This window comes from Pinus tabuliformis, chromosome 2_2 (genome assembly GCF_031772625.1).
Source record: "Pinus tabuliformis cultivar Carrire ecotype Pingquan chromosome 2_2, CPIR1, whole genome shotgun sequence".
NCBI classification, from domain to species: Eukaryota; Viridiplantae; Streptophyta; class Pinopsida; order Pinales; family Pinaceae; genus Pinus; species Pinus tabuliformis.
In genome coordinates, this window is record NC_142300.1 from 965,604,172 (window position 1) to 965,619,541 (window position 15,370).

The window sequence follows — 15,370 nt, forward strand, 5'->3', positions numbered from 1 at the left end:
ATATGTGTAAGGTTGATTAAAGTTTATTACAGAGGTCTTATAAAGGCTAATTATAGTGGTCTGATTTAAGTTACATGGTCTTGGCATTATTTTGGCTTATGCAATGATTACAATTAGCTGACATTTCTTTTTTAAATAAAATATGGTGGACTATTAATTTTGCTTTGATATTCAAAAAAAAAAATATGAAACAAATATGTGGAATACAAAGAGGCAAGCTTTTTATTTCAGATTCCCACATTGGAATACAAACAGACAACAAAGTTTGTATATAAAAATATGTGCTTTTGGATGGTAGAATGGATGGTTAGCTTGTAAGTTGAAATAGGATTTGTGAGTTACCTGGCACAAAGAGAGAAGAAGAGGGAAGATGTGAAGAAAAATTGAGGAAGAGAAGACAGAGACAAAGAGATGGAGGTATGTAGAGATAAAGACCAGGTAAGCCAGCATGATAAAATTTTCATGTACCAAGGGATTGTTGTCTCCTTTCAGGTAGTAGCCTAAAAAAGAGCAAATTAGAGCCTGTTGAAAAGGGAGTAGGAGATTCCTAGCAAGTAGTAGCTTATAGAAAGAAATTCGAGGTAATAGCCTCTTCTAGGTGGAAAACTACAAAAAATTAATATAAAAAGAGGGAGTAGGAGCTTTCCAGCAATTTGTAGCTTGCAAAATAACAGAGATTGGAGTGTCCAAAAGTTGATGTAATAGAGGAAGTAGGAGCTTGTCTTTACATCACAACAACAACAACAAGTCGTGGTTTATTCCCTTTATGGGTTTCCACTTATATGGTGTCCACATCGGTTGCTTTTGTGTGTTGATTCTCATGTTGTAGTTGAATGTTATTTATATGATGTAATGCTACTCATTTAATAGGTCAGATAAATACTAAAAAGAAAAATAACAGAAAATTGATAACTATGAATGCACTATATTGAATCACTCCCTCTCCCACCCCCTCAGTATAATCAAGTTTCCAACAACTTGAAAGCATGCAGGTTTTCCTTCTTTTAGTTTAAAATCTTAAATTATTAACTTACTTCTACAGCTACAATACCAGAGAGACCATGTCTTCTCCTTTTAGTTTCAATTCTTGAAAATTTCAAGCATTATTCTTTTTCACTGGTAAATAACAAGCTTAGTTGTTTTGAAAAACATGCTATCAAGAATTGCTTGAGCTTTTGTAGAACATAGAAATGAAAAGTATACTCGAGCTACAAAGCATACAATTAATTTAAATCCCATGAACAGTCGGTGGAATGTATTATATAGTATTCCTATCAATTTTCTTGGCATTTAAAAAAAAGAACTGTCGTGTATTTTTATTTGTCTGAATTTTTTACCAGTCAAAACATACCTGAACCTATACTTGCCAATGACGAATTCAATCAGTAAGAAGGAAAATTGCTTCTCTGGACACTGTCATGAGAATCAAGTTGATTATTTGAAAAAGAATGAAGTTTTATAAATGATAGGTGACAATTAACGTACTGTAAGCAAAGTAAAAAGGAGGCTTGTACTCAGAACTTAGAAGGCAATAATGTTACCAAAACAGGATCATAGAGCGTGCAGACAGTTGGAGATCTGGAAACCAAGCAAAGAGGGCTCGTGGGTGCTACCACATCTAATCATAATATTAATCTCCCATTATACTAGATGTCATTCATATTGTTTTAAGATTTTTGTAACTGAGTGAGGATGAATTGTATGTTGTCTTCTTCTATAGGAAAGCTCTCCTCTTCATATACCTATCTGATAGGTTGTAGTCTTGAAAGATGCTAATAAAGTTGTAAGTGTCCCACCCAAAAAAGCAACCATAGTAATTGCAAGTAATGTTATATTTCAAGATCGAAGGTCATCCAGATTCCTCGGTACAAGTAGAACACATTTCATTCACATTCCTAATTGCAGTGCCACATAATAAAAATAATGTGCAAATAGTTGTCTTTATTCTAATGTATATTGAAGCGATAGCAAACTCTTCCATTATGAATGTGGCCAAAAGAAACCCCTTAAAATGGAATCTCCAGCATAATGTGCAAATAGTTGTCTTTATTCTAATGTATATTGAAGCGATAGCAAACTCTTCCATTATGAATGTGGTCAAAAGAAACCCCTTAAAATGGAATCTCCAGCATAAAATTAGATAGAAAAGTTTCACCTTTCTTGCATAAAATATAATATGAATATCATGATTACACAATTATTTTCGACAAAGAGAAGACAATTGGGAAGATACTTGTTCCATGACTCTGTCCCTATTATCTTTGCTGAGCTTGTGTAGAAAGACATCTTCACGATTCCTAATGCTTGCCACTGCAACCAGAAACTTCAATATCTTGGTCAATGCAAAAAAAGTCAATTTAACTCTCCATATTTGTTTCTCATCCAAATATTTACTACTAATTTTAAAGAAATTGTTCAATTCTTTATATGCAATTCATAGACATGCATGGTCACAGTACAAGTCAAAATATGATCACAGCAGTTGTATTATAGCTGGGAAATACTTAGGCTAAATGCAATAAATATGGAAACTATGCTTCAACTAGATGTGAGCATGGAAGAAATTACAGATCTCCCTCATATTGAACAACACAGCATTGAAATGCTTTAACCATAAGAAATTTTTTTCTTTCAATTACTTTATATATTTCACTTATAGTGAATGGAATATTTTATTTATGGCTGACAATGGAATATTTTTTTTCATGTTACATATCAACTCCATGTTAAGCATTGAAGGAATTACACATTTCTCCTCAGATTAGAATGTAGAAAGCACCTGTCAAAAGAACAATAATTTTTTTACTTTCAACTACCATGTATAAAGTTGATACAATTTTTTTTACCAAAGGTGGGTAAGGAAATATTTCATTATTATCGACATTGAAAATTTTTTATTAACATTTTTAAATGTCACATGTCAACTCCATGTTGAGCATGGAAGAAATTACACATCTCCCTCATACTTGGCTGTAGAAAGTGCCTCTTGGTGCAATAAGTTATAGTTTCATAATGTTTTGGGGTTATCCTCCTTGCACTGATGTGCTCAACTCCATTTCCCACTGCATCTTGTACATTTACCTTATTTTCTCCTTGATGCTTCTGACTCTCACTGCTTATTTTCTTAATGTCGTTGTGGTGGAATATATCTTGATTTTTGGTTGCTCCCAGTTGAAAGGATTATTTTTTACTATAATGCTTTATGTCACAAGTGCACATCTCCATTCCCACTGCATCTTGTACATTTACCTTATTTTCTCCTTGATGCTTCCGACTCTCACTGCTTATCTTCTTAATGTCGTTGTGGTGGAATATATCTTGATTTTTGGTTGCTCCTAGTTGAAAGGATTGTTTTTTACTATAATGCTTTATGTCATAAGTTTGGCATGAATTGATGAGCTTAATTTCTACAATTCTTGCCTTTTGTTTGACTTTATCCATGGCTCTAATACTTTATACACAATTTTAATCCAAAAACATATGATTGAGGTGTAAGTTTTAAACCTTTAACGTAAAGCAAGGTATACACAGATTCTTTAAAAACAGAAAACTAAACAATACCAATAGCAGATAATACTCAGAGATTCACCCTAGAAACACTCAACTGGGAAAACTAACAAATGTTAAGCGCTGCACCTCTAACTCTCATGGTAATAACTTCATCATTTACAATACAATATATAAAAACACGCAACATCCAAAACCCTAAACTATTAACCCAGATTAGATTCCTTAATGGGAATTACATTACAATGGACCAAAAAACTACTGGCTGAAAATCACCAAAAAAACAAGCCAAAAATGGACCAAAACCAACTCAATTCTTTTTCTCGGGGGTTATACCCCCAAACCCCAGGTGAAGGGGAGCCCAACAGGCCCCCATTGCTCCTTGTGCAATATATAGTAATGGGGCAAATCGTGTAGATAATATAATACAAACCTAACAACAAGACACTAACCTTGCCATAATCTGTGTACTCATGTTGCAAGTGTTTTCCGTTCATGAATATACCCCATCAACATCACCCTTTTGTTGTAATCAAGTAAGCTTGGCAAAAAACTCTTTTTCTTAACATCCTACAATCTTTCAAAGAAGTTGTCTTTAAATGTATCCTAGTTATATGTACACATTATCGTCAAGGGCTTCAACTACCAATACCAATTGTATGTGATGCCCCCTCAAGCTACATGGCAACAATTTTGATTTCTCCTTATAGTCTTGGTGAACAATCAAAATGAAAAGCCACAATATAGGAGACCTCAAAATCTAGCAGGCCTTGTGAGAGGACTCAAAAGGCAAGGACCATACCCTGTTGCAACAATGAGGGAGAATGCCATTGTCACCTCAACAATCTTCTTCCTGCTCTTTAGTGGAATTTCACCAAAAGGGAGGCTTCTCAATGATCACCTATGACGATATTCTAAGTTATAGCGTTTGAATGTCAACGACAAGATTATTTAAGAAGGCTTGAGGGTCATTTGGAAGACACACAGAGAGTTGATCAGTCAAATCGAATTGCTGAAGCTAGAGGTCTCGAGCACAGAAGTCTGAGTTTGTTGAGGAGGTTGACGTTTCTGATCCGGGAGGGCTGGAAAAGGCTTCTGAGGGAAAATCAATTCCCAATTGAGCTTACGCAGGGCTCTAGAGGCTGACGCAGGGCCCACGCAGGGGCAGCGTAGAAGTAGTCGGGGAACACGTCGGTTCAGCTGCTGGATCAACCAAGACTTGCAGTGTAGAGTGAGGTAATCTCACCAAGTTCTTCTACTAAGTGATTTTCTCTGTAATTGGATTGTTGCGAGGGCACCCAGAGATTGTATTTAGAAATACTTCTGCTTAGTAATAAAACCCTCAGATCTGCTGCACCGGTTTTCCCACATTGGGTTTTTCTGGGGACGTTTGTCCAAAAACAACTGTCATTTGTGTTGTATCTTTCTCTATTGTTCAGTTTCTTGTTTCGACATATTTTTTAAATGGTGTAGGCTGCAGTGTATGTATTTCGATGTTTGTCATAGGAAACTGCAAATAACTTGTTCATGTAAATCTAACAAGTAGAAGAAATATCATCAATGTTGCAGTAGGAATTCTCGGGTTTAAGGAATTTTCACAAGGCATACCTATTATCATTGCAAATCTCAAACCCTAGGTCTTGATCTTCTCATCCCAAGATCTTTCTTGGAGAGCATGTTAGTTTCTTCGAAGCCTTGAGCCTTTATTATGTCTCTCCTTGAATGGGCTTTGTGAAATCGCTTCATGGCTAATTATTGACATATCCATTTCAAGTGATTTCCTTCCTACAATGACTTCTCCCATCGGTGAAAGTCCGTAAACAGCAAGGGACCTTGACTGAGGTGACAGTGCATCATTGTCCCATTGTTGTCACTTAGTCTAGTAGTTGTCCCTTAGGTTTCCCTTCCTTTGGGCCTTGCTAGATTGTGTGGTAACATGATTCTATTGGTGTTTTATGCATGTTAAACCATTAAAAACTACAAAAATGTCCTTTTCTCCATCTTACTCCTTGATAGATTTTGATAATATACTGAACCTATCCTTTAGAGGCTATTATTGGCTACCATATGCTTTTGTACATTGAAACCTTGAATATTAATAAACCTTCCTTTATAGCAGTCCTCTTCTAGTCCATTAGGTATGGTTGGAAGTGTGCTTGATTGCTTGTATCTCTTACCACGATCATCAAGGCCTTGCTAGTACCTTCCTCCATAACCATTAGACCTGATAACACCCTTGAGCCCTTGTTTGTTAAAGGTCTTGTTGGGTGACTTCTTTAGCTTCCCTTATGGGAATAACATCCACCACCACTAAATAGCTGGAGAGTGGCCACTGAGGTGAGAGTGGTGGTCAATCTCTTTGTTGCCATAAGACCTAGGTTGCCTAGTGTGGCTTTGCACTAGGCATACTAGATTTTGCGGTAACAGTCCCTATATAATGCCTCACTAAATGCAATGAACTGATGCATAAGAGTATATTGACAATACTAATTGCCCTTGGTCATGGTTGTTGATGTAATATTTTTCATCCTGGTAGCCATTGACATAATAGAGTATGTATCCAATAGCTCATAAGTTTTGCAGAAAAGTTAAAATCACCTTTAACAGTCCAAATATTTAACAACACCTATAAAAATTGTTGGCAATACAAGATTGTACTAATAGCTTTAATGAAATTTGTTTTGCATGTGTCTAGAATCACTTTCTCTGCAAGTCGAAGAGAGACTTATGCCCTAGGTGCAACCAAGGTTGAACCACTAGACGTATACTACACATGAGGACAAAAATGCAGCAATAAATAAGTACAATATAAAAGTATCTCTAATACTCGGCCCTAATAATGGTACACAACATTGTTGGAAGTGTTGAAAGCCATGAGATTGACCTTAGAAAGGTTATGCTTTGTTCATTTTAGATAAAAATGGTATGTTCTATGCTTAAGAATAATTTTACTTCAATTTTCTTATTAGCCAATATCAATACCCAGATTAGCAATCACATCAACATGACAGTAAAATGCAGATAGAACATAAACAATAACAGTAGAAGACAAGCCAAGACAGGAGGACACAAGATATGGCGCCAGCCAGCGACAAACCCCAATGTGGGGAAACCCTTTGATCAATTCTTCTTATTATTCTTCAAAATTTCAGCAGAGAGAGAAAGTACAATATGCAATATTCACTTGCCCAATCAAAGTGAAATCTGACCATTCAAACAGTGGTAACAGAAAGCCCTAACCAAGAAGTCAACTGGTAAACAGGGAAGATTTTGACCTCCAAAATAGCTCGGTCTAACTCGGTCAACTTGGCCTCCAACAACAAATCAAATCAGCCCAAAAACAGTCCGAAAATATCCAGTCAAACCTGGTCAACGAAATTCAATGTTGTAGCAAACCTTTCTACAGCCAACATTGGTCAAATAGCCTCATTTTCTGTGCCCAGAAATGCAGCGTACTCAAACAGAGATATCCCTCACAAAACATAGTCAAAACAGGTCAACATTGCTGGTCAACGCTGGTAAAAAAACCCTTCTGCAACTTCGGTCAACGCTAGTCAACCTAGGGACATAAAAGAGATGATCTTCTTCGCACGTGTGGAGAGCTGCCTCAGAAATCCGTACCCAATCAATGAAGGAGAGAGAAATATGTGAGTTAGTGAAGTGACAAAATGAGGAGGCTCCTTGTATTTATATGCAAACGTTGGGGATAAATAGACGTGACTGTTGGGCTTCTGAGCCTACATTAGTTCGCTGGCCAACCTTGACAATTTGTCCATAAACAAAATAAATTCATAATTCCATTTGTACATGTCAGAATGAGATGATATTTAGATCAATCCTACACCTCTCAGAGAGAGGAATCCAATAAAAATATCAGCTGCCTCATATGACCAGCCCAAGGTGAAGTTTGGCCCTAGTTTCCAAATTTAACACTCCCTCTCAACTAGGGAGAAATTCACTTGCCAAACTGTCTAACAATATGTACCATCCCTGTCTCTGCTCTGCTGAACCATGAAGAAAGAAGAAATGATCGAGAATGTATCATACCATTCTCCACTGACCCGAAGTCAGTCTCCAATAATCGAGAGTGTGCTATACTACTCTTAACTGACACGATGCGTCCACCGATAGTACTATGGTCTCTATCCTCATTTCCATACTCATTGGCTAGATGAGAGGTACTTCCCATGAGTCCCAGACTGCATGGCTAGGATGTGCCAAAAGGAGAAGGTGAACCACTCATCCTACTCATATGCCATAGAAGAAGGTGAACCACTCATCCTATGCATATCTCAACATGGGGTATCACAGGGGAAGGTGAACCACTCACCCTATGGTTGCTCATCGCTCCAAGAAGTACCCCAAGACCCCCGGAGCTCCCAGAGCTCAACGTCCATCTCATACAGGACCCTCATAAGAGGGTCTCTCCACAACTCCAAGTCGTTCACGGAAGGTTAAGAATTTGACCTTTCCCAGGGGCTTCATAACAATATCAGTGACCTGATCATCAATCCCAATATGACGGAGCCTTTTCTCCCCATTGTACCATATCCCGGATAAAGTGGTACCTGATATCAATATGCTTGGAGTGGTCATGAAATACGAGATTCTCAGAAAGACGAGTCCCACTCTGGTTGTCGCGATAGATCACAGTGGTATCCAGCACATGTCCAAACAACTCACTAAATAGCTTCCTCAACCAAATAGCTTCACAGGAGGCCATACTAGCAGCAATGTATTCATCCTCAGCAGTGCTCAAGGCAACAGACTTCTGCTTCCTGCTCATCCATGATATTGAAGCAAAACCTAGAGAGAAGAAACATCCAAATGTGCTTTTGCAATCCACCACATTGCCAGCCCAGTCTGCATCAGAGTAACCATGGAGCCTCACATTCCTGACAGTGTATCTCAGTCCATAAGTGATTGTGCCCTGGAGATATCTCAAGAGATTCTTGGCAGCAATCCAATGTATGTGATGAGGCTCGACCATAAACTGACTCAATGTATTCACTGCAAAACATATGTCCAGACGGGAGTTCACCAAGAACATCAGGGCCCCCACGAGTTGACGATACTCAGAAGGATTTCCCAAATCAAACCCAGCAGCACTTCCGCATAACTTCTTGAAGTTAAGTTCCATCGGAGTAGTCACGGACTTGCAGTCCACCATCCCAAATCTTTCAAGTAGCTTCACGATGTATTTTCCTTGAGAAAGGAAAATCTCACCTAGCTTTTGCCAAACCTCCAACCCTAGGAAGTAATGCATCAATCCTAGGTCCTTCATCTCGAATTTGGAAGCCAACTCCCTCTTACATTGATGAACAAGAGGATTTTCACTTGTCAAAAAGAGATCATCCACATAAAGTACCAAGATGAGAGGTCTATCATTCTCAACCTTAAAATAAAAGTTCAAATCAACTTCACTTCTTGTAAATCCTAGCTTCATCAAATAGTTGTCGATCCTCTCATACCAAGCTTGGGGAGCTTGCTTTAACCCATAGAGAGCTTTCTTCAATCTAAATACATGTGTCTGACGATCTTGAACTTTAAACCCCTCAGGTTGTTCTACATAGACTTCCTCCTTAATTGAACCATGTCAAGAGGCAGTCTTGACATCCATTTGGTGTAGATTCCATCCTTGCGAGGCAGCAAGGGCTATAATCGAATGGATAGTGGTATATCGGGCAACAGGTGCAAATATCTCATCGTAGTCCACACCTTCCTTTTGAGAGAAGCCTCAACAAATCTAGCCTTGAACTTTTCAGCACTTCCATCAACTCCATGCTTGATCTTGTAGAGCCATTTCGAGGTGACAATGGATTTGTCCTTGGGTCTAGGGACCACATCCCAGATATCATTCTTCGTAATCGACTCATACTCTTCATTCATTGCATCCTTCCAAACTTGGTGCTTTACAGCTTCTTCGAATGTGCAAGGCTCAGATTGAACAATGGCGCTCACTACAGTTAAGTACCCTTGGTACCTATTTAACTTCTTACTTTCATGAAATGTCCCCCTAGGTGCAACATGTCTCTCAGCATCTTCGAGAGTTTCCCTAAGCCATGAGGGTCTCCTTTTTAATGAGGAGGGCTCATGAGGGGGTGAATCAATGGGATCCATTGGTCCTTCAACATCAGGGATCGGCTCATCCTGAGGTTCTCCATGCTTTCCTAAATCTGCTTCTTTGTCCTTCCTTGGAATAGGAAGGTTACTAATCTTCCCAAGGGCAACATCCTCATCAAAGGTGACATCATAACTTATCTCCACTTCTCTTTGACCAGGCACATAGATTCTATATGCCTTAGAAGTTTCACTGTAGCCCACAAATGTTCCTTTCTTCCCAGAAGCATCCAATTTGTTTCTCTTTTCTTTCGGCACATGAAAATATATGGGGCTACCAAAAATTCTAAAGTAAGAAACATCAAGTTTCTTACCGATGAAAACTTCTTCGGGAGTTTTGGAGTCCAATGCTTGATGAGGGCATCTATTTGAACATACATGGCAGTGTTTGCATCTTCGGCCCATAAGAACTTCGGAAGGCTTTGATCATGAAGCATGGCACAAGTGGCTTCTACGATAGAACGGTTCTTCCTTTCAGCAACACCATTTTGCTTAGGAGTATATGCGGCAGTAGTCTCCCTCTTAATGCCAGCTTCTCTACAATAATTATTGAACTCATTTGAATCATATTCAGATCCAATATCGGTCCTCAACATTTTGATCTTCTTCCCGGTTTGATTTTCGACCAAAGCTTTGAAAGAACGAAACCATGAGAATACTTCGTCCTTCTTCTTGAAGAAATATATCCAAGTCTTGCGAAAGAAATCATGCATAAAGATAGCATAATATAAATATCCTCCCAACAAGTTCACGGGCATCATACCAGATAGATCAGAATGAACCAATTGCAATATGTCGGTAGTCTTGCTATCACTTGAGGTGAATGGTCCCCTTGTATGCTTTCCTTCGGCACACCTCCGACAAACACCTTCATGTTCTACTTTAAAGTCGGGCACACTTGTCACCATCTTCTTCACATCGGGTAGAGCCTTATAATGTAGATAAGCAAACCTCTGGTGCCATAATTCGGATTGAAGTGATGTGTCGCAAGACATAGCTCCCAATGGACTTCCTCCCACTTGATATAGGCTATCAACCCTGAATCCAAGTGTAAATGCATCTTTGAATTTTTTTTATTCCACACACGTACCTTTCCATCGATGAATGCCACCTTGAATCATTTGTCTTCCATCGTCGAGAGAGATACCAAGTTCTTCTTTAGATAGGGTACATATAGTACTTCTTGTAGATGAATGGTGTTACCTTGATTCAATTGAAGAGTAGCATTCCCAACTCCCTTCACGAGATAGGTGGCATTGTCTCCAAGGATAATTTATCCTTTTCAATCAAATTTGAAAGAGCTTTCTTATGTTGAAGAAAATGTAACTAGGTTCGGTCTTCATAAATGTACTTTTGATATTTTTACTTATTCAAGAAAAGAAATATTATTTTTATAAATTATGTCAATGAGTTTCTTGCTCATTGAAGCAGGTATAGCACATGTTAAGTGTTATAGGTGAGTCAAATAGTCAAAAGGAAATGTTGAAGGCCTTAAGGGCATGTTACACCATGTATGAATATGTATTAAAGTCAAGAGAATACCTCCAAGCAAAGTCAAGTCTCCTCCTATGCAAAGGCACCACCAAAGAAGCTCATTCAAGCATGTTACACCACCAAAGAAGCCATCCGAAGTAAGACAACAAGTCGGCGTACAAATTGTCTTCTAGTTAGCCTAAAGGGAGGAACAGTCCTCTATATATAGAGGCTGTCCACTCCACTATAATGCCATCCATCTCTCTTATCTTATCTTATCTTATCTTTGAAATCAGCGAAGGTAGCCAAGAAAAAGGGTGAAGAAGGGACGAAGAAAGGGTCTACAAGTATAGCGAAAAAGGAGGAAGAAATACCGAAGCCTTGGAAGTCTATTCTAGGGCTAAAAGACAGTCACACGTGCGAAGAAGGAGAGGGTCTCTTTGTTGTCATAGCAGCCCTCCATTACAGTCACACAAACTTCATTATTTGGGATAAGAACATAAGCCTAAAGGGTCTCCAATGCAAGCGAAGGAAGGAGGAAGAAGGCCGAAGTGAAGAGGACTATTTTTAGGGCTAGAAACAATCACACGTGCGAAGAAGACGTGGGTAAGTCTACAGGTATAACAGCAGGATCAAACAGTTCATGAATTAGTGTTGGTTGGGTTTGAAATTAGGCCTACAAGACCTCCCAAGTCAAGCGAAGAAACCTATCTCTCTAGCAAAGGAAAAAGGACCCTAATTCTCTAGGGTACCTCCCACACATGCGAGAATTAGGGTTGCAGTGCTATCACACTAAGATTTACACCATACACCAAGAAGGAACTTGGAAGATCAAGAGAAGGAATGAGTATCCTTAGGTGAAGGATATCACTAAAGAAAAGTATCTCTTCTAGAAGATCTACTTACAGTGGAAGGAAGAACGAAGGGTCGGAAGAAGGACGAAGTGTCAGGGAACGAAGTGTCAAAGAAACATAGTGCAAAGGAAAGGAAGGACTTGACTTGCGCTTGGAGGTTCTTCTAGTCAAGGGTCTAGGGCTTGGCATTGATCAAGAAGGAAGTTTCAATAAGAGAAAACTTACCGAAGGGTTTTCCTCTCAAGAGAAGAGAGGTTTTGGCCCTGGCAGAGAGCCAACATCTTGTGTTCTTGTTCTTATGTTTTGGTAGCAATTTGATGAAGTACACACACATGCATTAATAATAAGAAGAAGAAGATTAAGTTAACAAGAAAAAGTAAAAAGACTCCACAAATTGTTATCAAGTAACAAAGAATACTACTATAACTTATTGCCCTAGATTCTTCAACATGGTATCGGAGCTAAGGTGACACATCAAGGAAAGGGCATCTCAAGAACACTCATCAAGGAAGGACATCTACAAGGTTGAAGCATCAAGCCTAGAAGTCTCAATCACTTCAAGGACAAGAAGGTCTACAATCCATCATTCATCAAGGAAGTCTACATAGCAAGAAGAAGAGCCTTACATAAAGGCACCTACAAAGAAGAGCATATTGAAGCGAGACCTACATCAAGCTACAAGTCATCAAGCAGATCTAATCATCAAGAAAGTCCACTTGGAGAAGACAACTTGAAGAACATCAAGATCCTAGGAAGGCAAGCCATCAAGTCTTAAAGGAGGAAGCAAATCCATTACATCCCAAAATCTATCAAGTAAGTATATGTCCCTTTCTGAATATACATCGATGTCTTTTTGCAAAGAAAGAAACAAATTTGTAGGTACCAATAACTTTCTTGCATGGAAGAAGAGGACTGATTTACTTCTCAAGGAGAATGAACTCCTAGAACATGTCAAAGGGAATATCGCTATCCCTGCTAAGGAACAAACTCAAGCCTTAGCTAAGTACAATAAGGATGATACAAGAGCTCAAAGGATTCTAATAGAATCAATCAAAGACTCTCTCATTCCTTATGTCTCCAAATTTGAAACATCAAAAGAAATTTATGACAAGCTAGTAGAACTATTCTCAGTATCCACAACTGGAGAAGTAATATCTCTAAGGAATGAATTGTACAAGATGAAGATAACAAAGGAAGGAATAGGTCCCTACTTCATGAAAATCTCTGAAATGAGAGATCAACTTCAAGAGCTTGGGGAAGTCATGTCTGACAAAGAGATGACAACTGTAGTACTCAATTCTCTACCTAAGGATTGGGGCAACTTCACATCAAGCACATATGCCAAGAAGGAAGAAACCACACTCAATGAAATGTGGTCTCTATGCAGGGCAGAGGAAACCAGACTTAAATCAAAGGAAGATGTGGGATCAAAGGAGCAAGCATTTGCTACCATGGCCAAGAGAAAGGGAAAATTTGGCAAAGTTTGTCCACGAAGAACAAACAACAAAGACATGTCCAAAATCCAATGTTTTGGATGCCAAGAATATGGACACTACAAAAGGAATTTTCCTAAGCTTAAGAAGGAAAACAACAACAAAAGAAAGAGGGAAGAAGCTCACATGACTCAAGAGATGAAAGAAGAAGAAAAGAAGCAAAAGAAGGAAGATCCTCCAAATCTCTACTATGACTAGGTCAAACTCTTTACTTCAAGTCTTCTTTCAAAGTTTTGAGTAGGATAGGAGCATGTAGGAATAAAATAAAATTGCATGGCTAGAAACATCTTCTAGAATCTAGAAACATGAAGTACATAGAGTTCTAGATACTCATGTAGAAAGAGCATTTATAAATGAGAACAAAAATGCATGGTTAGAAATATCTTCTAGAATATAGGAGCATGATGAACATAGCTCAAGATATTCATATAGAAGGAGCATACCTAGAATAGGACCTCATCCACTATGAAAGAAAATTGATCATGAAAAAGAATCTTAGAAGACCTCCATCATCAAAAGAAAAGAAACATTTGCAAGGCAAGGGTCTTTAAGATCCTATGATGGAATCTTCAAAAGAAGGTTCATAAACCAAAGCAGATGTCTCATTGGGAATCCCATTCATGGGATTCAAGAAAAGGATGATATGCAGGCAAGCTAAGATGAAGCAAGAAGGGCCACACCAAGGACAACCAAATGAAGCTAAGATGATCAAAGGAGAATCAAGATGAGGTATGTATGCATCAAAGTTTAGTCATGTTATCATTTGTATATTATTGAGTCATGGGAATAGTTCTATAACATGATCAAGTATGAAAGAATCTCTTTCACCAAGGACATGCTCGAAGGCATGTACTACAATGCAATGAAGGTCAACAAAAGAATATGATCACATAAGGAGTATAAGGTTGCTGACTACAAAGCAAGAAGAAATGTTGACTAGTCTAGGAAACAAGCAAGGAAGAAATACTCTCACAAGAAGCATAAGATGGTTGACCTATCTATCTAAGAATAAGCAAATGAAGAAAGAGATCAAGCATATGAAGAACACCATGATCACCGAGAATCACTATCTGACAAGATACTTTAGAGATATCTCCCGAAAGAAGACAGGACAACTTTGACAAAGAAAGGAAGGACCCTTGACACCTATGAAGGCCTTGGAGATATGACTTCTCCTCAACCGAACATGCGCGCAACTATGACCTCTCTCCACAGGTCTTCAAATGCCTTCGCCTTACAGTTCCAAGTTCTTTTGGATGAACGAAACTGTCCTCAGACAGGCGGCCCAATAGGCTTCGATATTAATAAAGACAAGCAAAATACATAAGGCTTATTACAACATGAGATCTCAAAGTTCTCCGTCAAGCGATGTCTTGAACATTTGTTGATCTCTCTTTTATAGACTCTCTAACTTTACACCTCTAAACTATAATGAAAAAGCAGAAATAATTGAGGGTCCTTTCGGCATATTTTCACCGATGGTGTCTACTCAACTTTTCTGGTACATATATACAAAAGATTCTACCATGGTCCTTTCAGACTTCTATCTGAATTATAGTCATTATCAAAATCAAATTCTTCTGAAGAATCATGTGCTGGCCTGGACTCATCGAGCATCTTTTGGTAGTGATGTTCAATCAACTTAGAGATTTGAAGACCTGTGGAGAGAGGTCATAGTTGCGCACATGTTTGGTTGAGGAGAAGTAACCCACTTCAGATCGGCTATTTAATAGTCTTCGATTTGGATCAGAAGTAAGTTTCAATACCAAGGCTTTCTTTAGTTGCATTGTGCTTAGTCTCCAGTTAAGTGGTTCTATAATTTGTGTTCAGTCTAGTAAAGCCTGCTACAATGCTGCTACAGTTCTGCGCCTCTTCATTTGCCTATCCTACCATTTACCCTCTATCCTGGTATCAAAGCCATAG

At 38.5% G+C, this 15,370-nt stretch overlaps 1 protein-coding gene across 1 annotated transcript in view; it reads right to left on the reverse strand.

Moving 5' to 3' along the window:
- Positions 1 to 1,921: 1,921 nt before the first annotated feature.
- Positions 1,922 to 15,370, reverse strand: part of LOC149196439 (uncharacterized) — a 175,093-nt gene continuing 161,644 nt past the window's right edge. Inside the window, exon 6 of the mRNA XM_089403742.1 lies at positions 1,922 to 2,310. Coding sequence (XP_089259868.1) covers positions 2,198 to 2,310 — 113 coding nt within the window. The 3' untranslated portion in view covers positions 1,922 to 2,197. The remainder of the gene's footprint in view (positions 2,311 to 15,370) is intronic.